At 39.4% G+C, this 27459-nt stretch overlaps 1 protein-coding gene across 1 annotated transcript in view; it reads right to left on the minus strand.

Moving 5' to 3' along the window:
* Window positions 1-1434: 1434 nt before the first annotated feature.
* MATCAP2 (microtubule associated tyrosine carboxypeptidase 2) overlaps window positions 1435-27459 on the minus strand; it is a gene marked incomplete at its 5' end in the record, with an annotated part of 90156 nt that continues 64131 nt past the window's right edge. The window contains 2 exons of the mRNA XM_082846214.1: window positions 1435-2236; window positions 5516-5613. Coding sequence (XP_082702340.1) covers window positions 2075-2236; window positions 5516-5613 — 260 coding nt within the window. The 3' untranslated portion in view covers window positions 1435-2074. The remainder of the gene's footprint in view (window positions 2237-5515; window positions 5614-27459) is intronic.

Here is a 27459-nt window from a genome sequence, read left to right on the forward strand (position 1 = left end):
GAAAAAGAATAAACATTAAATCTTCAATCTCAACTTTTAAAGCTTAGAGCTCTTTATTTAAGTATTTCTGCTAATCTTAAACTACTTTTGGTTCATTGCTAACCTTTGAAATATCTTAATGTGATTTAAGGTCTTTTTTTTTGGTCTGGATAGTGCTCATATTTTTTGTCCTTATACCAAAGCAGTAAGGCAAGAAAGTGTTTCCTTTTTCAGATCACGTAATATCTATCCATTTTAAAATTCAGGGACTACAACCACTACAAACAATCCTACCAATAGGAAATTAAGGCTGCTGTGATTTTCCTTTATATTTAAACCATAACATAAGATTAGCAGTGTTATTGCCTACAAATGCTGAATTTATAATCATTTGACCTTAAGTCACAGGACATAAATATTGCCATTTCTGTCTGTACTTCAACTCCAGCACTAAGACATTGTTTTCACAGTTACCTTTGATAAGTCTGAAGATGAAGTCAGAAAACACTACACAAAGCTAAAACTGGATGACTCTGCTACAAAGAAATAATGCTTGAGAGGACAAGAGTGGTCTTCTGGTGTGTGGTTAGTGTTGGTGCACTGTGCCCCCAGTGCAGGTCACACTCCAGCCAGCGTGACACAGGTATGGGCACCTTCGGTACTCTAAAGGGCCTTGCCTGCTACTGCCAAAGGTGAAATGCATGGCTTTGCAAGAACTACCAGGTGCCAATTAGAGTATATCATGTTTGCTGGAGTATATCATTCTTTGAGGCGCCCTTCCAGATACGTGAAAGAGAAAAATCCCATAACCTTGTCTGCAAAAGAGTTTCTAAACTGTCTGCAAAAGAGTTTGTAAAATGTGAATGTGAACCAGACTTTGCAGTATACATCTACCAGTGTTAGCACCATATTTAAGTCTGAATTGAGGTAAACTCTCAGATAGACTTTGGGTAGAAATTACAGTAGCAATTTTGAATGGGGTGTTTACAGCAGTATTCTTTCAGATTAAGTTTGAAAAACTACTTGATCCCAAGTATACCCATTATACCTATCCAAGTATATATTGAAATTGATAAATTACAAAGCTAGATATAAGCTTTTAGCAGGGGAAACGTAGTAAAACAGAATTCATATTCTTGAAATTCAAAGTATGTCATTATTGGCTTGATGAAGTCAAAGATTTTGATAAAATACTGAGCCAGTATCACAAAGCCAGTTTATCAAATGACAATGCCCAGAAATTCTGTTTCTCAGAGTATATAGTCAAGCTTACTGTAGATGCTACCCAGTCAACATCCAGCTCCTACATGATATATCCCCTGCTCATTGCTCCATTTAATAAAAAAGGTAAGTAGCTTCTCTCTTCCCCAACTATTTTGATTTATGTAGAGAAACCTCTGAGACTTGGGAAGCAAAGACCCTAAAACTTGGTTAAAATTTTGAAGGTGTCCAGTATGTTTCAGCAGATGAAAACCAAATTTAGTTAAGGGATAACTGGACAAAATATGGTAATCTTCTATTTTAGTTCCTATAAGCTAATAAGGTGAAACAATAATGTGTAAAATAAAGAACTATGAAAACTTTTCAAATTGCTTTTCCCCTCCCCTTAACATTACTTAACATATAAGAAAATAAAACACCTTAAATTTCTTATTTTCTAGCTTTTGGGAGCATAACACAGACTAATTTTTCAAAGGAGAATAATTACCATTATTTATTAAATAAAATATTACCTTGAAGTTTGAACAACACAGGAATTCCATCTCTAGTAAGAGCTGGTCTTGCTTCTCAGGCAGAAGTTTATCACTCAATTTGACCAAGATTCCTCAAAGACACCCATCAGCAGTATTTTCATCTGACTCTGTTGAGATTCAGATGAAAACAGGAGTAACTTTCCCCTGTAGCCTATAGAAACATTTTAGGGAAACAGTTTAAAGTTTGTTCTTAACCTAAATATTCAGCTGAATACTGCAGACCATTCTTCAGAAAACTCATGTAAACAGTCATTCTTCTTTTATAAATCTGCTGGTGCTAACTGCACCTAATTGGTAATATACATGGAGGTATAGCTTAGCTATGTTTGCAAGAATGCTAATTAATATATAAGATCTTTCAGTTCCCTGTCAGTCAGTTCATTCACTTCCATGATCTTCTCTAAGTGTTCCATATATCGGCCATGGTCCTGCAGAAAGTGAGGGACCCTCATGTTTTCAGTAACTGCCAATCCTTTTAAGCGATCCACATCTTCATAAGAGACCTGAAAAAAGGAAGATGGGTTACTTTTTAAATGTGACTACCAGTTAAATTTTGAAGAGCAATTTCTTCCTTTAGTCTTAAGTGAAACTTTATGTAGACTGTTTTTGAAATTACCTAATACCTGGAAAATGACAAAATTTACTGTGTTAAATAAGAACGTATTTATCTGCCCCTTCATACCATGACTATATATATATATATATATATATATATATATATATATTTAACATCTTTATTGGAGTATAATTGCTTTACAATGGTGTGTTAGTTTCTGCTTTACAACAAAACGAATCAGTTATATATATACATATTTTCCCATATCTCTTCCCTCTTGCGTCTCCCTCCCTCCCACCCTCCCTATCCCACCCCTCCAGGCGGTCACAAAGCACTGAGCTGATCTCCCTGTGCTATGCGGCTGTTTCCCACTAGCTATCTACCGTACGTTTGATAGTGTATATATGTCCATGCCACTCTCTCGCTTTGTCACAGCTTACCCTTCCCCCTCCCCATATCCTCAAGTCCATTCTCTAGTAGGTCTGTGTCTTTATTCCTGTCTTACCCCTAGGTTCTTCATGACATTGTTTTCTTCAATTCCATATATATCTGTCAGCATTCGGTATTTGTCTCTCTTTTTCTGACTTACTTCACTCTGTATGACAGACTCTAGGTCTATCCACCTCATTACGAATAGCTCAATTTCGTTTCTTTTTATGGCTGAGTAATGTTCCATTGTATATATGTGCCACATCTTCTTTATCCATTCATCCGATGATGGACACTTAGGTTGCTTCCATGTCCTGGCTATTGTAAATAGTGCTGCAATGAACATTTTGGTACATGACTCTTTTTGAATTATGGTTTTCTCAGGGTATATGCCCAGTAGTGGTATTGCTGGGTCATATGGTAGTTCTATTTGTAGTTTTTTAAGGAACCTCCATACTGTTCTCCATAGTGGCTGTATCAATTGACATTCCCACCAACAGTGCAAGAGGGTTCCCTTTTCTCCACACCCTCTCCAGCATTTATTGTTTCTAGATTTTTTGATGATGGCCATTCTGACTGGTGTGAGATGATATCTCATTGTAGTTTTGATTTGCATTTCTCTAATGATTAATGATGTTGAGCATTCTTTCATGTGTTTGTTGGCAGTCTGTATATCTTCTTTGGAGAAATTTTTTAAAAATCTAGTCAGTATTTGATTTAACAATCTTTTGGATCTACAGTTTGTCTAGAAATTAAACAACTAAACTTAATATATGTGTGTGAAAGACTGAACCTAAACAAATCTCCCGCCTAAATCTAAATATTATAATTGGGACTTCTCTGGTGGTCCAGTGGGTAAGACGCCATGCTCCCAATGCAGGAGGCCCAGGTTTGATCCCTGGTTGGGGAACTAGATCCTGTATGCATGCTGCAACTAAGAAGCCCGCATGCCACAATGAAGATCCCACGTGCTGCAACTAAGACCCAGTGCAGCCAAAATAAATAAATAAGAAAATAATTAGAATGTAAATACTGTATTATTAAGTTAGGAAAATCAGCACAATTATACATTAAATTCCTTTTTCTATTTAATTGGAGAAATAAAATAATGTTTTGTGTTAAAAATATCAAAATAAAAGCAAGAGAATTTAAGTATTTTTAAAAATTTCACATCTCTTTCATTCACTTGAGTAAGAAGCCAGTCTTTCATAAATATTATATTAATTTATAGAACTTAAAGTTTCACCCCTAAGCTTATCTTTCAACTTTTAAATTCCAAAACATAGCTGGCTTTAAGAACTATTATCTTCTGATCAACACTCTTCCTGGTTCAGTAGGAAGGCTTTAAATAAATCATGTTCATATTAAGTTTTATTTATATTTCAGTTAAAATTGAGTATATCACTAAGTGTAATAGGTTACAGGAAATAGGTTTGGTGTTGATATTGGCATGGTTTTGTAATTTATCTTAAACCACTCTAAGTTTATTATAAGGAGAGAATGAGTAAATATACTGTTGTTGGGAAATAAGGTTCTCATTTTAAGAAAAGAGATACATATATGGAATGGGGAATGCCCTTATGATTTAAAACAAATATATGATATGCTCATTGACAAGGTCTAGAAGCATCAGCACTCGAGTAGTGATGTGCACACCTCGTGCTCAAGTCTTGTTTTCTAAATACCATTTCCCACTAAAAAGAATCAAGACTTCCTTAGAGAAACATCTAATCTCAGATTTGGGTAGGAAACGTGTAAGGTGAGCCCAGAATATTTTACTTTGCTTGAAAACATGTAGACATGTTTTAAAAACCACAGGAGTAGCCATTGGAAGAGCTGAATAAAAAAGTGGAGGGAAATGTAACAGAATTCAAAGATCTCTATTTTGCTACCACCAGTGTAGTAACTGATTTGGGCAAAAATCATCAATTGATGTTAAAATCATTTCTGGAAAGGCTATTAGACAATGGTACATTTGAAGGTATCATTCCACAAATTACTTATTTATGGAGGAAAGGTACCATTATAATGGAGAGATCTGGCAGTAACTAACCCAGGTGATTATACACAGCATCACCAATACTGGGACAAAATATCTCTCTAATGTGATGCACTGAAAAATGCATGACTCACTTTAGTATTCTTGGCAAAAATGTTTAACCTAAAGCTAATTACAAGGAAACAATCTGATAGTCCAGATTCTAGGAATTCTCAAGGAAATTTTCTTGGATTCTTAAAAATGTCATAAAAAAAGACTATGGTGAGGGGGACTGTTATAAATTAAGAGATTAAAGATGATAAGTGAATGCAAGGCATAAATCTTGACTGGATCCTGGGTCATGAAAAAGAGCTACAAAGGACATTTTGGAGATGATCTGGGGAATATAAAATAGACTTTTTTTTAGATATTATATGGAATCAATGATAAATTTCTTTAGAAAACATATGGTCATGTCAGAATATCCTTATTCTTGGGAGATACATACTGAAGTATGAAGGGGAGTAGAGTTATACCTGCAGCTTACTTTAAAATACTTTAGGAAAATATGCATATAAAAACTAATAATATATTCCCAAATTTCCTATTCTCTTCTTTATCTCTTATTGTCCACAAAGGAATATTGTAATTTGGTTCTGTGACAGAACCTCATTTCTTCCCTCCTGTTATCACATAAAGGAAAACTACTCCAACAATAAAATAAAAAGTTTCAACTTGAGTCTTATTTAATCATGAAATGAGCTGGAGGAAGTGTTGACCTGGTACGTTTGCAGACTCTGTGCCATTGGTTTCACTCACCTTCCCCAGGGCCGTAAGTAGATGAAAGTCAATGGTCTCTCTATATCGGAGGATTTGCAGGATACCATCCAAGTATACCTGGTCTTTACTGAAACACCCTGGAGGAACCAGAACAGTGTTTACTTTCTGATGTTTAAAAAAATTATTAAGTAACTAAATACCAGCCCATTCACTTTACTGTAGGAGTCAGTCCTGTACTTAATAAATAAATAGGGCAAATTAGAAATTTAACTATAATCATAACATAAAATGTAAGGTCTTGAGAAGTACCACAATAATTACAGCCTAGTAGCTTCCCTTTAAGAATTCCTTCTCCCTGGCTCCCCACTCCCCATAATTAAAATAGCATGTTTCCCTAAAGAAACACAGAGCAGAAACTAACACAACATTGTAAAGCAATTATATTCCAATAAAGATGTTAAAAAAAATGATCCCATCCTCACCTCTACCATTTGATCATAAGCTTAACTTCCATGATTAACTGAAGGCATTTGGGTGGGGAGGGCTGGGAGAGGATAGTTGTAGAGTAGTTAAGTTTCAAAAGGGGCCAATGTGGAGACATGGGATTTCAGAAATTCCTGGGTTTTTTATAAGAAATAATACCCTTTACCCCATTAAAGTTTAGGTGATTTTGATACTATTCCTCCTTATAAAATGAGAATTAGAACTGGATTTTAAAGCATATGAAAAAATATGAAATAGACATGAAAATTAGGAATAGCTCATGAGATCTGTGCTTAGATAAAAAATGGTATTCTGCTTACAAAGAAAACCTTTCTCCCATCATGACATAACTTATGTAAATTTTTTAAAATTTTGCTCTAGAATTAAATGGACTAGAATTCTACCAAATGGAGAGTCATACAATAAGAAATTATTGTTGATGAGTTCCCAAGACGATGGACTAAGAGGGCCCTGAGCTCACCTCCTCTCACGGGCACACACCAAAATTACAACTATTTACAGAGCAACTGCGAGTGAGAAGACTGGAACCTACCAGAAAAGATTTCTATAACTAAAGATATAAAGAAGGAACCACAACTAGATGGGTAGGAGGGGAGAAACTGCAGTATAGTCAAGACCCAGATCCTGAGGTGAGAGACCTACAAATGGGAAGATAATTAAGTACAGAGGTTCTCCAGAAGGAGCAAGAGGTAAGAGACCCACATCAAGCTCCCCAGCCCAAGGGTCCTGTGCTGGGAAGACGAGACCCCAGAACGTTTGGTTTTGAAGGTCAGAGGAACTTACTTTTGGGAGACCCAGAGGGCTGTGGAAAAGAAAGACCCCACTCTTAAAGGGTACACACAAAATTTCACATGCTCTGGGACACAGGGAAGCAGCAGTAATTTAAACAGAGCCTGTGTCAGACCTACTGGTGATCTTGGAGTCTCCCAGAGAGGCAGGAGGCAAATGGAGTTCCCCTGGGGACACAGGCACTGGTGGCAACCATTTTTGGGGGTTAATTCTACCACATTGAAACTGGCGCTGCAAAGCACCATTTTGGAATCCTCCCTCTAGCTTACTAGGCATGGGACCCAGCCCCAGCCCCAGCCCTATCCCCACTCACCAGCCTACAGGCACAAGTACTGGATCACCTCAGATCAAGCAATTAGCTGGGTGGAAATATAACCCCACCTACCAGTAGACAGACACCAGCCCCAGAACAACCATGGCATGCTATGCCAGGACCCAGCCCAGCCACCAGCAGTTGGCACCAGTCCCAGGACTTGCTGGTCCTCAGCCCCAACCACCAGGGGGACAATAAAAGCTCTGAGACAACTTGGGCCCCTTAGACATTACCCCAGGATCAGGCCACACTTACCAGGGGGCCAACACAACCTTTGGGACACCCCAGGCCCCATAGCCAGCTGTGTCATGAACCGGCCAACCCACCAATGGTCCAAAACCAGTTCTGGGAATGTAGGCCCTGAAGCCAGAGGCCCCAGGACATGGCTCAGCTAGCCAATGGGCCTGCACTATCCCCACAACCCAGCTTTATCCACCAGTGGGCCTGACAGAGCCCCAGGATCTCCTGTATCCTGATGCTGCCCACCAGCGGGCAGACACCAGCCCCAGGATTCACCCAAGCCCTAGCTCTGTCTACCAGCAGGCCAACACAAGCTTTGGGACACCTCGGACCCCATACCCAACTGTGTCAGTGTCAGGATCCCTCCACCTCCTGCTCAGCAATCTGACAACAGCTCTGAAATTCCTGGGCCCTGTTGTCAGACTCTGGGACCCAGCTCTGCCTGCCACCAGTCCAACACTAACCCCGGAACCTGGCTTCACCCACCAGTGGTAGGGCAACAGCCCTGGAGTCTTATGGACCCTGATTCTGTCCACCAGTGAGCCAGCACTAGGCCTGGGGACCCTGAGGTTTTGTAATCTGCTACCTTGTGACCAGGTCCCACTAACCAGCAGCATCTGCACAAGGCAGGTGCCTGGCAACCAACTGGGCTAGGGGCCAACCAAGCCTACCAGACCACCCACATAGCTCACCAAAACTGAAGGACCAATGCAGCCCTCTTAGGGGGAAACTACAGAGCATACAGCATGGGTGACGAGAGGGGAGTATGCAGTGGGATGCATAAGACATCTCCTACAGGAGACTACTTCTTCAAGGTACAGAAACATAACTAACCTACCACATACATAAAAATAGAAATAGCAACTTAGATAAAATGAGGCCACAAAGAAACATGTTCCAGACGAGGAAACAAGATAAAACCCCAGAAGAACAACTAAGTGAAGTGGAGACAGGCAATCTACCTGAGAAAGAGTTCAGAGTAATGACTGTAAAGATGATGAAAGAACTTGGGAAAAGAATGTACGTACAGAGCAAGAAGTCAGAAGTTTTTAACAAAGAGTTAGAAAATATAAAGGACAACCAACCAGAGGTATAGAATATAACTGAAATGAAAAATACAATAGAAGGAATCAACATTAGACTAAATGATACAGAGGAACAGGTCAGTGAGCTGAAGATAGAGTAGTGGAAAGCACTGCTACTGAAAAGAAAAAAGAATGAAAAGAAATTAGGACAGTTTAAGAGCCCTGTAGGACAATATCAAGCACACTAATATTCACACTGTAGGGGTCCCACAAGGACGAGAGAGACTGAAAACATAACAGGTGAAAACTTCCCTAACCTGGGAAAGGAACAATCACTCAAGGCCAGAAAGTACAGAGTCCCATACGGGATTAACCCAAAGAGAAACCAAGACACGCTAATTAAAATGACAAACATTAAATATAAAGAGAATATTAAAAGCAGCAAGGGAAAAGCAACAAATAGCATACAACAGAATTCCCATGAAGTTATTGGCTGATTTTTCAGCAGAAACTGAAGGCCAGAATGGAGTAGAAAGATATATTTAAAGTGATGAAAGGGAAAAACCTACCACCAAGAATAATCTACCCAGGAAGGCTCTCATTCAGATTTGATGGAGAGATCAAAAGCTTCACAGATAAGCAAAAGCTAAGAGTCCAGCACCATCAAACCAACTTTACAACCAATGTTAAAGGAACTTCTCCTGATGAAAAAGGCAACAACTAAAAACAAGAAAATTATAAAATCAAAATGATCAACAAAGGCAAACATAAAGAAAATGTAGAAAATCATCCACACACAAAGCTAGTAGGATGATAAAAAGACAAAAGTAGTAAAATAATCTATAACCACAATGAGCAGTTAAGAGATACACAAAACAATTAGATGTAAAATATGACATGAAAAACAGCAATCATGAAGGAAGGAAAGTACAAATGTAAGATTTTTAAAATGCATTTGAAATTAAGAGCTCAGCAACTTAAATCATACATACACAGACACACACACACACAGACTGCTACATAAAAAGCTCACGGTAACCTCAAAACAAACACCTATAATAGATATACACACAAAAAAAGAAAAAAGAATCCAAACATAACACTAAAGATAGTCATCAAATCACAGGAGATGAGAACAAAAGAAGGGGGGGGAAAGACCTATAAAAACAAACCCCAAACAATTAACAAAATGGCAGTAAGAACATACATATCAATAATTACCTTAAATGTAAATGGACTAAATTCTCCAACCAAAAGACAGAGGGGCTGAGTGGACACAAAAACAAGAACCATATATACGCTCCTACAGAAGACTCACTTCAGATCTAGAGACACACACAGACTGAAAGAGAATGGAAAAAGGTATTCCATGCAAATGGAAATCAAAAGAAAGCTGGAATAACAATACTCATATGTGACTAAACAGACTTTAAAATAAAGACTGTGGGGTGAAGTCAAGATGGTGGACTAGAAGGATGTGGAGTTTGCATCTCTGGACAACTAGGGCACCTGCCAGGCACTGGTGGGGGACCACAGACACCTAAGGGGATGGGAAGAACCCATGAGCAACTGGGTAGGACATGGGGAGGAGGAAGGGGGGAGGATAAGTGGAGGTGAGACAGACCAGTGCCCCTGTGGGGTGGCTGGGGGAGGCAAGGGGTTCCCATGCCCAGAGGGGCCCACCCATGGTTAGGGGATCAACAGGGACGGGGGAGACACTTGGGAGAGTAGATTATCAGAAGGGAACAGGGTCAGCATTTCCCCTGCCCACTAGGGTCCCGGGGAGGCCCAAGTGAGGTTCCCAGGCCTCATCCTCTGCCCTCCAAGACACCCTCCAACTGCGCTGGGCCTACACCCTGCCTCCACGCCCCCAACCATGACCTTACCTCTGAAGCCACACTCCAAGGCCCCCCTCCAGATGTGCTGCCTGAGCCTGAGCCCCACCACCCCCCACGGCCCCCACAGCCAAGGCCTTTTCTAGCCTTTCTTTTTAGGTTGTGGTTCGGCTTTACCTTGTTGTTCTTTCATCTATATCGATATTTTTCTAATTTTTAATTTTTCTAATTTTATTTTATTCTTTATACCTTGTTATTGTTCTGCAACTTTTGGCTTGTGCCCCCAGCTTTCTTTTTCTTTTTCTTATTGTGGTGCTGTTTTACCTTGTTGCAGTTGTTTCACTTATATTTTAATTATTCCTGATATACTTTTTATTTTACTAACTGTATTTTACTTTTTATTCTGTTATTCTACTGCTCCGTTTCTTTCCCTTTCTTTTCTTGTGCCAAACCGAGCAGCTTGTGGGATATACTGGTTCCCAGGCTGGGGGTTGGGCCTGAGCTCCTGTGGTGGGAGCGCTGAGTCCAAGCTGCTGTACTAACAGAGAACCTCAGACCCCAGGGAATAATAATTGGAGTGAGGTCTTGCAGAGGTCCTCATCTCAGCACCAAGACACAGCTCTATCATCTGCCTTCAACTTCCAGTGCTGCACATATCAGGCCAAACAACCAGTAAGACAGGAATACAGCCCCACCCATCAAAAAAAATGAGGCAACAAAAAAATATGTTACAGACGAAGGACCAAGGTAAAAACCTACAGGACCGAGAGGGCAGACAGCAGAAGCAAGAAGAACTACAATCCTGCAGCCTGTGGAACAAAAACCACATTCACAGAAAGACAGACAAGATAAAAAGGCAGAGAGTTATGTATCAGATGAAGGAACAAGATAAAACCCCAGAAAACCTACTAAATGAAGTGGAGATAGGCAAACTTCCAGAAAAAGAAGCTTCCAGAATGAAAGTGAAGATGATCCAGGACCTCAGGAAAAGAGTGGAGGTAAAGATCAAGAACATGCAAGAAATGTTTAACAAAGACCTAGAAGAATTAAAGAACAAACAAACAGAGATGAACAATACAATAACTGAAATGAAGACTACACTAACAAGAAACAACAGCAGAATAACTGAGGCAGAAGAACGGATAAGTGACCCAGAAGACAGAATGGTTGAATTCACTGTTGCATAAGAGAATAAAGAAAAAAGAATGAAAAGAAATGAAGACAGCCTAAGAGACCTCTGGGACAACATTAAATGCAACAACATTCACATTATAGGGGTCCCAGAAGGAAAAGAGAGAAAGGACACGAGAAAATATTTGAAGATTTTATAGTCGAAAACTTCCCTAACATGGGAAAGGAAATAGCCACCCAAGTCCAGGAAGCACAGAGAGTCCCATACAGGAGAAACACACCGAGACACATAGTGATCAAATTGGAAAAAATTAAAGACAAACAAAAATTATTGAAAGCAGAAGTGAAAAACGACAAATAACATACAAGGGAACTCCCATAAGGTTAACAGCTGATTTCTCAGCAGAAACTCTACAAGCCAGAAGGAAGTGGCATGATATACTTAAAGTGATGAAAGGGAAGAAACTACAACCAAGATTACTCTACCTGGCAAGGATCTCATTCAGATTCGATGGAGAAATCAAAAGCTTTACAGACAAGCAAAAGCTAAGAGAATTCAGCACCACCAAACCAGCTCTACAACAAATGCTAAAGGAACTTCTCTAAGTGGGAAACACAAGAGAAGAAAAGGACCTACAAAAACAAACCCAAAACAATTAAGAAAATGGTCATAAGAACATACATATAGATAATTACTTTAAACGTGAATGGATTAAATGCTCCAACCAAAATACAGGCTTGCTGGATGGATAGAAAGACAAGAACCATATATATGCTGTCTACAAGAGACCCACTTCAGACCTAGGAACACATACAGACTGAAAGTGAGGGGATGAAAAAAGATATTCCCTGCAAATGGAAATCAAAAGAAAGCTGGAGTAGCAATACTGGTATCACTTATCTCACTTAAAGATAAAATAGACTTTAAAATAAAGAATGTTACAAGAGACAAGGAAGAACACTACATAATGATCAAGGAATCAATCCAGGAAGAAGATATAACAATTATAAACATACATGCACCAAACATAGGAGCACCTCAATACATAAGGCCACTGCTAACAGCTATAAAAGAGGAAACTGACAATAACACAATAATAGTGGGAGACTTTAACACCTCATTTACATCAATGGACAGAGCATCCAAAATGAAAATAAATAAGGAAACAGAAGCTTTAAATGACACAACAGACCACATAGAGTTAACTGATATTTATAGGACATTCCATCCAAAAACAGCAGATTACACTTTCTTCTCAAGTGTGCATGGAACATTCTCCAGAATAGATCACATCTTGGGTCACAAATCAAGCCTCAGTAAATTTAAGAAAACTGAAAGCATATAAAGTATCTTTTCTGACCACAACGCTATGAGATTAGAAATCAATTATAGGGAAAAAAACATAAACAACACAAAAACATGGAGGCTAAACAATACGTTACTAAATAACCAAGAGATCACTGAAGAAATCAAAGAGGAAATCAAAAAATACCTAGAGACAAATGACAATGAAAACATGACGATCCAAAACCTATGGGATACAGCAAAAGCAGTTCTAAGAGGGAAGTTTATAGCTATACAAGCCTACCTCAAGAAACAAGAAAAATCTCAAATAAACAATCTAACCTTACACCTAAAGGAACTAGAAAAAGAAGAACAAACAAAACCCAAAGTTAGCAGAAGGAAAGAAATCATAAAGATAAGAGCAGAAATAAATGAAATAGAAACAAAGAAAACAATAGGAAAGATCAATAAAACTAAAAGCTGGTTCTGTGAGAAAATAAACCAAAGTCAGACTAATTGATAAACCATTAGCCAGGCTCATCAAGAAAAAGAGGGAGAGGACTCAATAAAATTAGAAATGAAAAAGGAGAAGTTACAACAGACACCACAGAAATACAAAGCATCCTAAGAGACTACTACAAGCAACTGTATGCCAATAAAATGGATAACCTGGAAGAAATGGACAAATTTTTAGAAAGGTATAAGCTTCCAAGACTGAACCAGGAAGAAGTAGAAAATATGAACAGACCAATCACAAGTAATGAAATTGAAACTGTGATCAAAAATCTCCCAACAAACAAAAGTCCAGGACCAGATGGCTTCACACGTGAATTCTATCAAACATTCAGAGAATAGCTAACACCTATCCTTCTCAAACTCTTCCAAAAAATTGCAGAGGAAGGAACACCCCCAAACTCATTGTATGAGGCCACCATCACCCTGATATCAAAACCAGACAAAGATACTACAAAAAAAGAAAATTACAGACTAATATCACTGATGAATATAGATTCAAAAATCCTCCACAAAATACTACCAAACAGAATCCAACAACAAATTAAAAGGATCATACACCATGATCAAGTTGGATTTATCCCAGGGATGCAAGGATTCTTCAGTATAAGCAAATCAATAAATGTGTTACACCATATTAACAAATTGAAGAACAAAAACTATATGATCATCTCAACAGATGCAGAAAAAGCTTTTGACAAATTTCAACAACGATTTATGATAAAAACTCTCCAGAAAGTGGGCATAGAGGGAACCTACCTCAACATAATAAAGGCCATATATGACCAACCCACAGCCAACATCATTCTCAATGGTGAAAAACTGAAAGCATTTACTCTAAGATCAGGAAAAAGACAAGGATGTCTACTCTCACCACTATTATTCAACATAGTTTTGGAAGTCCTAGCCACGGCAATCAGAGAAGAAAAAGAAATAAAGGGAATACAAATTGGAAAAGAAGAAGTAAAATTGTCACTGTTTGCAGATGACATAACACAGAGAGAATCCTAAAGATGCCACCAGAAAACTACTAGAGCTAATCAATGAATTTGGTAAAGTTGAAGGATACAAAATTAATGCACAGAAATCTCTTGCATTCCTATACACTAATGATGCAAAATCTGAAAGAGAAATTAAGGAAACACTCCCATTTACCATTGCAGCAAAAAGAATAAAATACCTAGGAATAAACCTACCTAGGGAGACAAAAGACCCGTATGCAGACAACTATAAGACACTGATGAAAGAAATTAAAGATGATACCAACAGATGAAGAGATATACCATGTTCATGGATTGGAAGAATCAACATTGTGAAAATGACTATACTACCCAAAGCAATCTACAGATTCAATGCAATCCCTATCAAATTACCAATGGCAGTTTTTATGGAACTAGAACAAAAAATCTTAAAATTTGTATGGAGACACAAAAGACCCTGAATAGCCAAAGCAGTCTTGAGGGAAGAAAACGGAGCTGGAGGAATCAGACTCCCTGACTTCAGACTATACTACAAAGCTACAGTAAGCAAGACAATATGGTACTGGCACAAAAACAGAAACATAGATCAATGGAACAAGATTGAAAGCCCAGATATAACCCACGGACCTATGGCCAACTAATCTATGTCAAAGGAAGCAAGGATATACAGTGGAGAAAAGACAGCCTTTTCAATAAGTGGTGCTGGGAAAACTGGACAGCTACATGTAAAAGAACGAAATTAGTACACTCCCTAACACCATACAGGAAAATACTCATAAGGGATTAGAGACCTAAATGTAAGACCAGACACTATAAAACTCTTATAGGAAAACACAGGAAGAACATTCTTTCACATAAATCACAGCAAGATCTTTTTTGATCCACTTCCTAGAGAAATGGAAATAAAAACAAAAATAAACAAATCGGACCTAATGAAACTTCAAAGCAGTAAGGAAACCATAAACAAGATGAAAAGACAATTCTAGAATGGGAGAAAATATTTGCAAATGAAGCAACTGACAAAGGATTAATCTCCAAAATGTACAAGCAGCTCATGCAGCTCAATATTAAAAAAACAAACAACCCGATCCAAAAATGGGCAGAAGCCCTAAATTGACATTTCTCCAAAGAAGACATTCAGATGGCAAAGAAGCACATGAAAACTGCTCAAGATCACGAATTATTAGAGAAATGCAAATCAAAACTACAATGAGGTATCACCTCACACCAGTTAGAATGGGCATTATCAGAAAACCTACAAACAACAAATGCTGGAGAGGCTGTGGAGAAAAGGGAACCCTCTAGCACTATTGCTGGGATGGAAATTGATACAGCCACTATGAAGAACAGTATGGAGGTTCCTTTAAAAACTAAAAATAGAATTACCATATGATCCAGCAATACCACTACTGGGCATATACCCAGAGAAAACCATAATTCAAATAGACACATGCACCCCAATGTTCACTGCAGCACTATTTACAGTAGCCAGGTCATGGAAGCAACCTAAATGCACATCAACAGACCAATGAATAAAGAAGATGTGGTACATATATACAATGGAATATTACTCAGCCATAAAAAGGAACGAAATTGGGTCATTTGCTGAGACGTGGATGGATCTAGAGACTGTCATACAGAGTGAAGGAAGTCAGAAAGAGAAAAACAAATATCGTATATTAACGCATATATGTGGAAACTAGAAAAATGGTACAGATGAACCGGTTTGCAGGGTAGAAATTGAGACACAGATGTAGAGAATGTATGGACACAAAGGGGGGAAAGCAGAGGGGGGGTGGTGGTGGTGGTGTGATGAATTGGGCGATTGGGATTGACATGTATACACTGATGTGTATAAAACTGATGACTAATAAGAACCTGCTGTGTAAAAAAATAAAATTCAAAAAAAAAAAAAAGACAACAATCCTACAAGACCAAATAAATGAAAAGGAAATAAGCAACCTACCTGAAAAAGAATTCAGAGTAATGATAGTAAAGATTATCCAAAATCTCGGAAACAGAATGGAGGCATGGACTGAGAAAACAGAAGAAATGTTTAACAAAGACCTAGAAGAACTACAGAACAAAGAAACAGTGATGAACAACACAATAACTGAAATGAAAAATACAAGGAAAGGAATCAATAGAATAACTGAGGCAGAAAAGCGAGTAAGTGAGCTAGAACATAGAATGGTAGAAGTAACTGCTGAGGAGCAGAATAAAGAAAGAAGAATGAAAGAATTGACGACAGTCTCAGAGACCTCCAGGACAACAATAATGCACCAACATTTGGATTATAGGTGTCCAAGAAAAAGAAGAGAAAAAGAAAGGGTCTGAGAAAACATTTGAAGAGATTATAGTCAAAGACTTCCCTCACATGGAAAAGGAAATAGCCACCCAATTCCAGGAAGCGCAGAGTCGCATACAGGATAAACCCTAGGAAAAACACACCAAGACACATATTAATTAAACTAACAAAAATTAAATTCAAAGAAAAAATATTAAAAGGAGCAAGGGAAAAGCAAGAAATAACATACAAGGGAGCCCCATAAAGTTATCAGCTGATTTCTCAGCAGAAACTGTGCAGGTGACAAGGAAGTGGCATGATATATTTAAAGTGAAAAAAGGGAAGACCCTACAACCAAGAATACTCTACCCAGCAAGGCTCTCATTCAGATTCCACAGAGAAATCAAAAGCTTTACAGATGGGATTTCCCTGGTGGTGCAGTGATTAAGAATCTGCCTGCCAATGCAGGGACACTGGTTCGATAACTGGTCTAAGAAGATCCCACATGCCGTGGAGCAATTAAGCCCACACGCCACAACTACTGAAGCCCGTGTGCCCTAGAGCCCATGTGCTGCAACTGCTGAGCCTGTGTGCTGCAACTACTGAAGCCCGGGCACCTAGAGCCCATGCTCCACAACAAAAGAAGGCACCGCAATGAGAAGCCCACACACCGCAACAAAGAGTAGCCCCCGCTGGCCCCAACTAGAGAAAGCCTGCGTGCAGCAATGGAGACCCAATGTAACCAAAAAAAACCCAGCTTTACAAACAACCAAAAGCTAAGAGAATTCAGCACCACCAGACCAGCTTTGCAACAAATGCTAAAAGAACTTATTTAGGCAGAAAAGATAAGACCATAACTAGAAACGAACAAAAAAAACCCTAAAAGCTAGCAGGAAAGGAAAGCATAGGGTAAAGGTATTAAATCATCCACACACAAACATGATATCAAAACAAGCAATTGTGAGAAGAGGAGAGTACAAATGCAAGATACTGGAAATGAATTTGAAATTAAAACACCAGCAACTTAAAACAATATTTTTATACAGAGACTGCTACATCAACAACTCTTGGTGACTGCAAACTAAAAATCGACAATAGATACACACACACAAAAGAAAAAGGAATCCAAAAACACAACACTAACGTTAGTCATCAAATAACAAAAGAAGAGAACAGAGAGGAAGGGAAGAAAAAAGGCTTACAAAAACAAACCCAAAACAATTAAGAAAATGGTAACGTGAACACACATATTGATAACTACCTTAAACATAAATGGACTAAATGCTCCAACCAAAACACACAGACTGGCTGAATAGATAGAAAAACAAGACCCATATATATGCTGTCTACAAGAGACCCACTTCAGACCTATGGAAACATACAGACTGAAAGTGAGGGAGCAGAAAAAGATACTCCATGCAAATGGAAATGAAAAGAAAGCTGGAGTAGCAACACTAATATCAGACAAATAGACTTTTAAAATAAAGACTGTTTCAGGACACAAAGAACAACACTACATAATAATCAAGGAATCTATCCAAGAAGATAAAACAATTGTAAATACATATGCACCCAACATAGGAGCACCTCAATATATAAGGCAAATATTATCAGCCATAAAAGGAGAAATCAACAGTAAAATAATACTAGTGCGGGACTTTAACACCCCACTTGCATCAATGGACAGATCATCCAGACAGAAAAGCCACAAGAAAACAAAGGCCTTAAATGACAATTAGACCAGATGGACGTAATTTATATATATAAAGCATTCCATTTAAAAGCACCAGAATACATGTTCTTCCCAAGTGTACATGCAACATTTTCCAGGAGAGATCACATGCCGGGTTGCAAAGCAAGCCTCAGTAAACTTAAGAAAACTGAAGTCATATCGAGCATCTTTTCCAACCACAAGACTATAAGATTAGAAATCAACTACAAGAAAAACACTGTAAAAACCACAAACGCGTGGTGGCTAAACAGTATACTATTAAATGACCAATGGATCACTGAAGAAGTCAAAGAGGAAATCAAAAAATATCCTAGAAACAAAAGAAAACAAAAACACAACAATCTAAAACCTATGGGATGCAGCAAAAGCTGTTTTAAGAGGAAAGTTTATAGCAATACAGTCCTACCTCAGGAGACAAGGAAAATCTCAAAGAGCATACTCTAACACCTAAACTACAGAAAGAACAAAGCCCAAAGTTGGTGGAAGAAATCATAAAGATCAGAGTGGACATAAAAGAATTATAGATGAAGAAAACAACAGAAAAGATCAAAGAAACTAAAAGCTAGTTCTTTGAAAAGATAAAGGAAATTGATAAAACTTTATCCAAACTCATGAACAAAGAAAGGGAGAGAGCTCAAATCAATAAAATTAGAAATTAAAAAGAAGTTAAAACAGACACCACAGAAATACAAAGGATCACAAGAGACTACTACAAGCAACTACATGCCAATAAAATGGACAACCTGAAAGAAATGGACAAATTCTTAGAAAGGTACAATCTCCCAAGACCGAACCAGGAAGAAATACAAAATATGAACAGACCAATCACAAGTACTGAAATTGAAACTGTGATTAAAAAACTCCCAACAGGGACTTCCCTGGTGGCACAGTGGTTGGGAGTCCGCCTGCCAATGCAGGGGACACGAGTTCAGGCCCTGGTCTGGGAGGATCCCACATGCTGCGGAGCAGCTAGGCCCAGGCGCCACAGCTATGGAGCCTGTGCTCTGCAGCCCACGAGCTCACGGCTGCTGAGCCCACATGCCACAACTGAGGGCCGCGTGCGCCTGGAGCCTGTGCTCCGCAACAAAAGGAGCCCCCACTCTCTGCAACTAGAGAAAGCCTGCACGCAGCAGTGAAGACCCAACGCAGCCAAAGTTAAAAATAAATACAGTTATTAAAAAAAAAAAACTCCCAACACACACAGACGCACAGACACACAAAAAAAATCTTTAAGGGCTTCCCTGGTGGCACAGTGGTTGAGAGTCCGCCTGCTGATGCAGGGGACACGGGTTTGTGCCTCGGTCCGGGAAGATCCCACATGCCACGGAGCAGCTAGGCCCGTGAGCCATGGCCACTGGGCCTGCGTGTCTGGAGCCTGTGCCCCACAACAGGAGAGGCCACAACAGTGTGAGGCCCACGTACCACAAAAACAAACAAACAAACAAAACTCCCAACAAACAAAAGTCCAGGGCAAGATGGCTTCACGGGTCAATTCTATCAAACATTTAGAGAAGAGTTAACACCTATCCTCAAACTATTCCAAAAACAAACTGCAGAGGAAAGAACACTCCCAAACTCATTCTATGAGGCCACCATCACCCTGATACCAAAACCATACTAAGATACCACAAAAAAAAGAAAATTACAGGCCAATATCACTGATGAACATAGATGCAAAAAATTCAATGAAATACTAGGAAACTGAATCCAACATACATTAAAAGAATCACACAGAAATTCCCTGGTGGGGTAGTGGTTGAGAATCCGCCTGCCAATGCAGGGGACACGGGTTTGAGCTCTGGTCTGGGAAGATCCCACATGCCTTGAAGCAACTAAGCCCGTGTGCCATAACTACTGAGCCCATGTGCCGCAACTACTGAGTCTGTGTGCCACAACTACTGAGCCTGCCCTCTAGAGCCTGCGAGCCACAACTACTGAGCCTGCATGCCACAACTACTGAAGCCCGCGCACCTAGAGCCCGTGCACCGCAACGAAGAGTAGACCCCACATGCTGCAACTAGAGAAAGCCTGCGCACAGCAACAAAGACCCAACAACAAAGACCCAATGCAGCCAAAAATAAATAAATAAATTTATTAAAAAAAAAAGAATCATACAACATGATCAACTCGGATTTATCTCAGGGATGCAAGGATTTTTCAGTACCTGCAAATCAATCAGTGCATTACACCACATCAACAAACTGAAGAATGAAAACTACATGATCATCTCAAAAGATGCAGAAAAAGCTTTTGACAAAATTCAACACCCATTTATGATAAAAATTCTCCAGAGAGTGGGCATAAAGGGAACCTACCTCAACGTAATAAAGGCCATATATGACAAACCCACTGCCAACATCATTCTCAGTGGTAAAAACTGAAAGCATTTCCTCTAAGATCAGGAACAAGACAAGGATGTCCACTCTCACCACTTTTATACAACATAGTTTTGGAAGTCCTAGCCACGGCAATCAGAGAAGAAAAAAAATAACAGGAATCCAAGTTGGAAAGGAAGAAATAAAACTGTCACTGTTTGCAGAGGAAATGATACTATACATAGAAAATCCTAAAGATGCTTCCAGAAAACTGCTGAAGTTCAGTGAACTAGGTTAGATTGCAGGATGAAACAATTAAACACAAATCCTTTGCATTTCTATACACTAACAAGGAAAGATCTCAAAAAGAAATTAAGGAAACAATCCCATTTACCATTGCATCAAAAAAAAAAACCTAGAAATGAACCTACCTAAGGAGACAAAACACCAGTACTCTGAAAACTATTAGACACTGATGAAAGAAATCAAAGATGACACAAACAGATGGAAGGATATATCATGCTCTTGCACTGGAAGAATCAATATTGTCAAAATGACTATACTACCCAAGGCAATCTACACATTCAATGCAACCCCTATCAAATTATGAATAACATTTTTCACAGAACTAGAACAAAAAATTTTTTTAATCTATATGAAAACACAAAACACCACGAATATCCAAAGTAATCTTAAGGGGGGAAAAAAGATGGACCTGGAGGAATCAGTCTCCCTGATTTTAGACTATACTACAAAGTTACAATCATCAAAACACTACGGTACAGGTACAAAAACAAAAATATAGATCAATGGAACAGTACAGAAGCCCAGAAATAAACACACGCACCTGTGGTAGATTGATCTACAGTAAAAACTGTAGGACTATACAATGGAGAAATGACAGTCTCTTCAATAAATGGTGTTGAGAAAACTGGACAGCTATAGGAAAAGAATGAAATTAGAACATTCTTTTACACCATACACAAAAATAAACTCAATGAATTAAAGAACTAAATTTAAGACCGGATGTTATACAACTCTTAGAAGAAAATATAGGAAGAACACTCTGTGAAATAAATCACAGGAATATCTTTTTCAATCTGTTTCCCAGAGCACCACATGATTCAGGAATCCCACTCTTGGGCACATATCTGGCAAAACCCTTGGTTTGAAAGGATACAGGCACCCCAGTGTTCACTGCAGCACTGTTTACAGTAACCAAGACATGGAAGCAACCTACGTGTCCATCGACAGAAGAGTGAATAAAGAAGATGTGGTACCTATGTCCAATGGAATATTACTCAGCCATTAAAAAGGATGAAATAATGCCATTAGCAGCAACATGGATGGACCTGGAAATTATCATAGTAAGTGAAGTAAGTCAGACAGAGGAAAAACAAATATCAGCTGATATTGCTTATGTGCAAAATCTAAAAAAAAATCATAAAAATGAACATATTTACAAAACAGAAACAGACTCACGGACTTAGAAAGCACACTTAGGTTAACAAAGAGCAAAGATGGAGGTCAGGGATAAATTGGGAGTTTGGGATTGAAATATACACACTATTCTATTGAAAATAGATAACCAAGAAGGACCTACTGCATAGCATAGGGAACAACTCTGCTTAATATTCTCTAATAACCTAAATGTGGAAAGAACTTGAGAAACAATAGATACATGTATATGTACAACTGAATCACTTTGCTGTACACCTGAAACTAAGACAACATTGTTAATCAACTATACTCCAATTTAAAATAAAAAGAAAAAAACAAATGGAACCTAATGAAACTCAAAAGCTTTTGTGCAGCAGAGGAAACCACAAAAAAAAGGAAAGACAACCCACACAATGAAAGGAAAGATTGGCAAATGATCTGACTGACATTAATCTCCAAAATTTATAAACAGTTTATGCAGCACAATATCAAAAAAAAAAAAAAACAACAAACAACCCAATCAAAAAATGGGCGGAAGACCTAAATAGACATTTCACTAAGGAAGACATACAGATGGCCAACAAACACATGAAAAGATGCTCAACATCACTAATTATCAGAGAAATGTAAACCAAAATTACAATGAGGTATCACCTCACACCAGTCAGAATGGTCATCATCAAAAAATCTATAAGCAGTAAATACTGGAGAGGGTGTGGAGAAAAGGGAACTCTCCTGCACTGTTGGTGGGAATGTAAATTGGTACAGCCAGCGGGGAGAACAGTATGGAGGTTCCTTAAAAAATTAAAAGCAGAGCTACCATATGACCCAGCAATCCCACTCCTAGGCATGTATCTGGAGAAAACCATTATTTGAAAGGATGCATGCACCCTGATGTTCATTGCAGCACTATTTACAATAGCCAGGACATGGAAACAACCTAAATGTCCATCAACACAGGAATGGATAAAGAAGATGTGGTACATATACACAATGGAATAGTACTCAGCCATAAAAAGGAACAAAACAGTGCCATTTGCTGCGACATGGATGGACCCAGAGATTGTCATACAGAGTGAAGTAAGTCAGAAAAAGAAAAACAAATATCGTATGATATCACTTACATGTGGAATCTAGAAAAATGGTACGTATGAACTTACTTGCAAAGCAAAAATAGAGTCACAGATGTAGAGACCTTATGGTTACCAAGGGGGAAAGGGGGGTGGGTGGGACGAATTGGGAGATTGGGATTGACGTATATATACTACTATGTATAAAACAGATAACTAATGAGAACCTACTGTATAGCACAGGGAACTGTACTCAATGGTCTGTGGTGACCTAAATAGGAAAGGAAATCTAAAAAAGAGTGGATATATGTATAACTGAGTCACTTTGTTGTCAGCAGAAACGAACACAACATTGTAAAGCAACTATACTTCAATTAAAAAAATACCTAAATAGACATTTCACCAAAGAAGACATACAGATGGCAAAGAGGCACATGGAGAGAGGCTCAACATCACTAACTATTTAGAGAAATGCAAATCAAAACTACAGTGAGATATCACCTCACACCAGAAGAATGGCCATCATCAAAAAGTCTACCAACAATGAATGCTGGAGTGGGTGTAGAGAAAAGGGAACCCTCCTGCTTGTTGGTGGGAATGTAAATTGGTATAGCTGCTATGAAGAACAGTATGGAGGTTCCTCAAAAACTAAAAAGAGAGCTACCATATGATACAGCAATCCCACTGTTGGGCATATATCTGGTGAAAACCATGGTTTGAAAGGGTACAGGCACCCCAGTGTTCACTGTAGCACTGTCTACAATAACCGAGACATGGAAGGAACCTAAATGTCCATCGACAGAAGAGTGGATAAAGAAGATGTGGTACGTATGTCCAATGGAATATTACTTAGCCATTAAAAAGAATGAAATAATGCCATTGGTAGCAACATGAATGGACCTGGAGATTATCGTGCTAAGTGAAGCAAGTCAGACAGAGAAAGACAAATATCTGATATCACTTATATGCAGAATTTTAAAAAATGATACAAATAAACATATTTACAAAACAGAAACCGACTCACAGACTTAGAATACACACTTAGAGTTACCAAAAGGAAAAGGTGGAGGGCAGGGATAAATTGGTAGTTTGGGATTGACATATACATACTACAATAATGAAAACAGATAACCAACAAGGACCTACTGTATAACACAGGGATTTCTGCCCAATATTCTCCAGTAATATAAATAGGAAAAGATCTTGAGAAACAATACATACAGGTATAGGTATAACTGAATTGGTTTGCTGTACACCTGAAACTAACAAAACACTGTTAATCAACTATACTCCAGTTTAAAATAAAAATTAAAAATGGGGGAGACCTTCAAGATGGCGGAAGAGTAAGACATGGACATCACCTTCCTCCCCAGAAATACATCAAAAATACATCTACACGTGGAACACCTCCTGTAGAACACCTACTGAATGCTGGTAGAAGACCTCAGACTTCCCAAAAGGCAAGAAAATCCCCAGGTACCTGGGTAGGGCAAAAGAAAAAAGAAAAAACAGAGACAAGAGTAGGGATGGGACCTGCACCTCTGGAAGGGAGCTGTGAAGGACGAAAGGTTTCCACACACTAGGAAGAGCCCTCACTGGCAGGGAAGTCGGTGTAGAGTTTCAGAGCCACAGAGAAGACTGAAGTAACAGGGGTGCAGAGGGCAAAGCAGAGATATCCCCACACAGAGGATCAGTGCTGACTACCACTCACTAGCCTGAGAGGCTTCTCTGCTCACCTGCCGGGGCGGGTGGGGGCTGGGAGCTGAGGCTCAGGCTTTGGAGGTCAGACCCCAGGGAGAGGAATGTGTGAAGACAGCCTGAAGGGGGCTAGTGCACCACAGCTACCTGGGAGGGAGTCTGGGAAAAAGTCTGCAACTGCCTAAGAGGCAAGAGACCATTGTCTCGGGGTGTGTTAGAAGAGGGGCTTCCTGCTCTGTGTGTCCTCAGACGACAGAGCACTGCCTAAGTGAGCTCCAGAGATGGGAGTGAGCGGCAGCTATCATCATGGATGCCAGAGGCAGGCATGGACTGCTACCACGGCTGCTGCTGCCACTAAGAATCCTGTGTGCAAGCGTAGGTCACTACCCACACCCTTCCGAGAGCTTGTGCAGAATGCCACTGCCAGGGTCCCATGATTGAGGGCCAACTTCCCCAGGAGAACACATGGCACACCTCAGGCTGCTGCAGCGTCACGCCAGCCTCTACCGCCACAGGCACGCACTGCATTCCAATTGTGACTAGTGTACCCCTCCCTCTCCCCGACCTGAGTGAGCAAAAGAGCTCCAATAAGCCGCTGCTTTAACCCGCTCCTGTCTGGGCAGGGAACAGACACCTGAGGGCAGCCTACACGCAGAGGCAAGGCCAAAACCAAACTGAACCTCGGACCTGTGCAAACAAAGAAGAGAAAGGGAACTTTCTCCTGAGGTGCAGCCTCAGGAGCAGCAGACCCAATCACCCCAGTCAGCTTGGTAAACCCTGGAATATCTGAATAGACAATGAGTGTTCCCAAAATTGAGGCGGTGGACTTTGGCGGCAACTGTGGACCTGGGGTTTGCTTTCTGCATTTGATCTGTTTTTGGTTTTATGTTTATGTTAGTTTGCTTTTTAGTGATTGCTATTATTTGTGTGTTTATTGGTTTGGTTGCTCTCTTCCTTTTTCTTTCTTTCTTCTTCTGTGAGTGTGTGTGTATGTTTGTGTGATTTTGTCTGTTTAGTTTTGCTTTTACCATTTGTCGTGGAGTTCTGTCCATTTTTTTTTCTTCCTTTTCTTCTGAGCTGTGCGGCTGGCAGTGTTGGTGCTCTGGCTGGGTGTCAGGCCTGAGCTCCTGAGGTGAGAGAGCCGTGTCTAGGACGTTGCACCACCAGAGACCTTCCAGCCCCATGTAATATTAATCAGCGAGAGCTCTCCCAGAGATCTCCATCTCAACACTAAGACCCAGCTCCACTCAACGGCCAGCAAGCTCCAGTGATGGATGCCCCATGCCAAACAACTAGCAAGACAGGAACACAACCCCACCCATTAGCAGAGAGGCTGCCTAACGTCATACTAAGTTCACAGACACCCCAAAACACACCACCGGATGTGGCCCTGCCCACCAGAGGGTCAAGATCCAGCCTCATCTTCTAGAACACAGGCACCAGGCCCTCCAATCAGGAAGCCTACATAAGCCACTGAACAAACCTCACCCACTGGGGGCAGACACCAGAAATAAGAGGAACTATGAACCTTCAGCCTGTGAAAAGGACACCCCAAACACAGTAAGTTAAAACAAAATGAGAAGACAGAGAAATATGCAGCAGATGACGGAGCAAGATAAAATACCTACCAGACCAAACAAATGAAGAGGAAATAGGCAGTCTACCTGAAAAAGAATTCAGAGTCATGATAGTAAAGATGATCCAAAAATCTCAGAAATAGAATGGAGAAAATACAAGAAACGTTTAACAAGGCCCTAGAAGAACTAAAGAGCAAACAAAAGATGAACAACACAATAAATGAAATTTAAAATACTCTAGAAGGAATCAACAGCAGAATAACTGAGGCAGAAGAATGGATAAGTGACCTGGAAGATAAAATAGTGGAAATAACTGTGGCAGAGCAGAATAAAAAAAAAGAATGAAAAGAATTGAGAGCAGTCTCAGAGACCTCTGGGACAACATTAAATGCGCCAACGTTCAAATTACAGGGGTTCCAGAGAAGCAGAGAAAAAGAAAGGGTCAGAGAAAATATTTGAAGAGATTATAGTTGAAAACTTCCCTAACGTGGGAAAGGAAATAGTCAATCAAGTCCAGGAAGCACAAAGAGTCCCATACAGGATAAATCCAAGGAGAAACACACCAAGACACATACTAATCAAACTACCAAAAATTAAACACAAAGAAAAAATATTAAAAGGAGCAAGGGAGAAGCAACAAATAACATACAAGGGAATCCCCATAAGGTTAACAGCAGATCTTTCAGCAGAAACTCTGTGAGCCAGAAGGGAGTGGCAGGACATATTTAAAGTGATGAAAGGGAAAAACCTACACCCAAGATTACTCTACCCAGCAAGGATGTCATTCAGATTTGACGGAGAAATTAAAACCTTTACAGACAAGCAAAAGTTAAGAGAATTCAGCACCACCAAACCAGCTTTACAACAAATGCTAAAGGTACTTCTCTAGGCAGGGAACAGAAGAGAAGGAAAAGACAACTGAACAACTAAGAAAATGGTAATAGGAACATACATATTGATAATTACCTTAAATGTAAACGGATTAAATGCTCCAAATAAAAGACACACACTGGCTCAATGGATACAGAAACAAGACCCATATGTATGCTGTCTACAAGATACCCACTTCAGACCTAGAGTCACATACAGACTGAAAGTGAGGGGATGGAAAAAGATAATCCATGCAAATGGAAATCAAAAGAAAGCTGGATACAAAACTACAAATAGAACGACCATATGACCCAGCAATCCCACTACTGGGCATATACCCTGAGAAAACCATAATTCAAAAAGAGTCATGTACCAAAAT

This window comes from Leucopleurus acutus (genome assembly GCF_964270905.1).
Source record: "Leucopleurus acutus genome assembly, chromosome: 9".
Classification (NCBI taxonomy): Eukaryota; Metazoa; Chordata; class Mammalia; order Artiodactyla; family Delphinidae; genus Leucopleurus; species Leucopleurus acutus.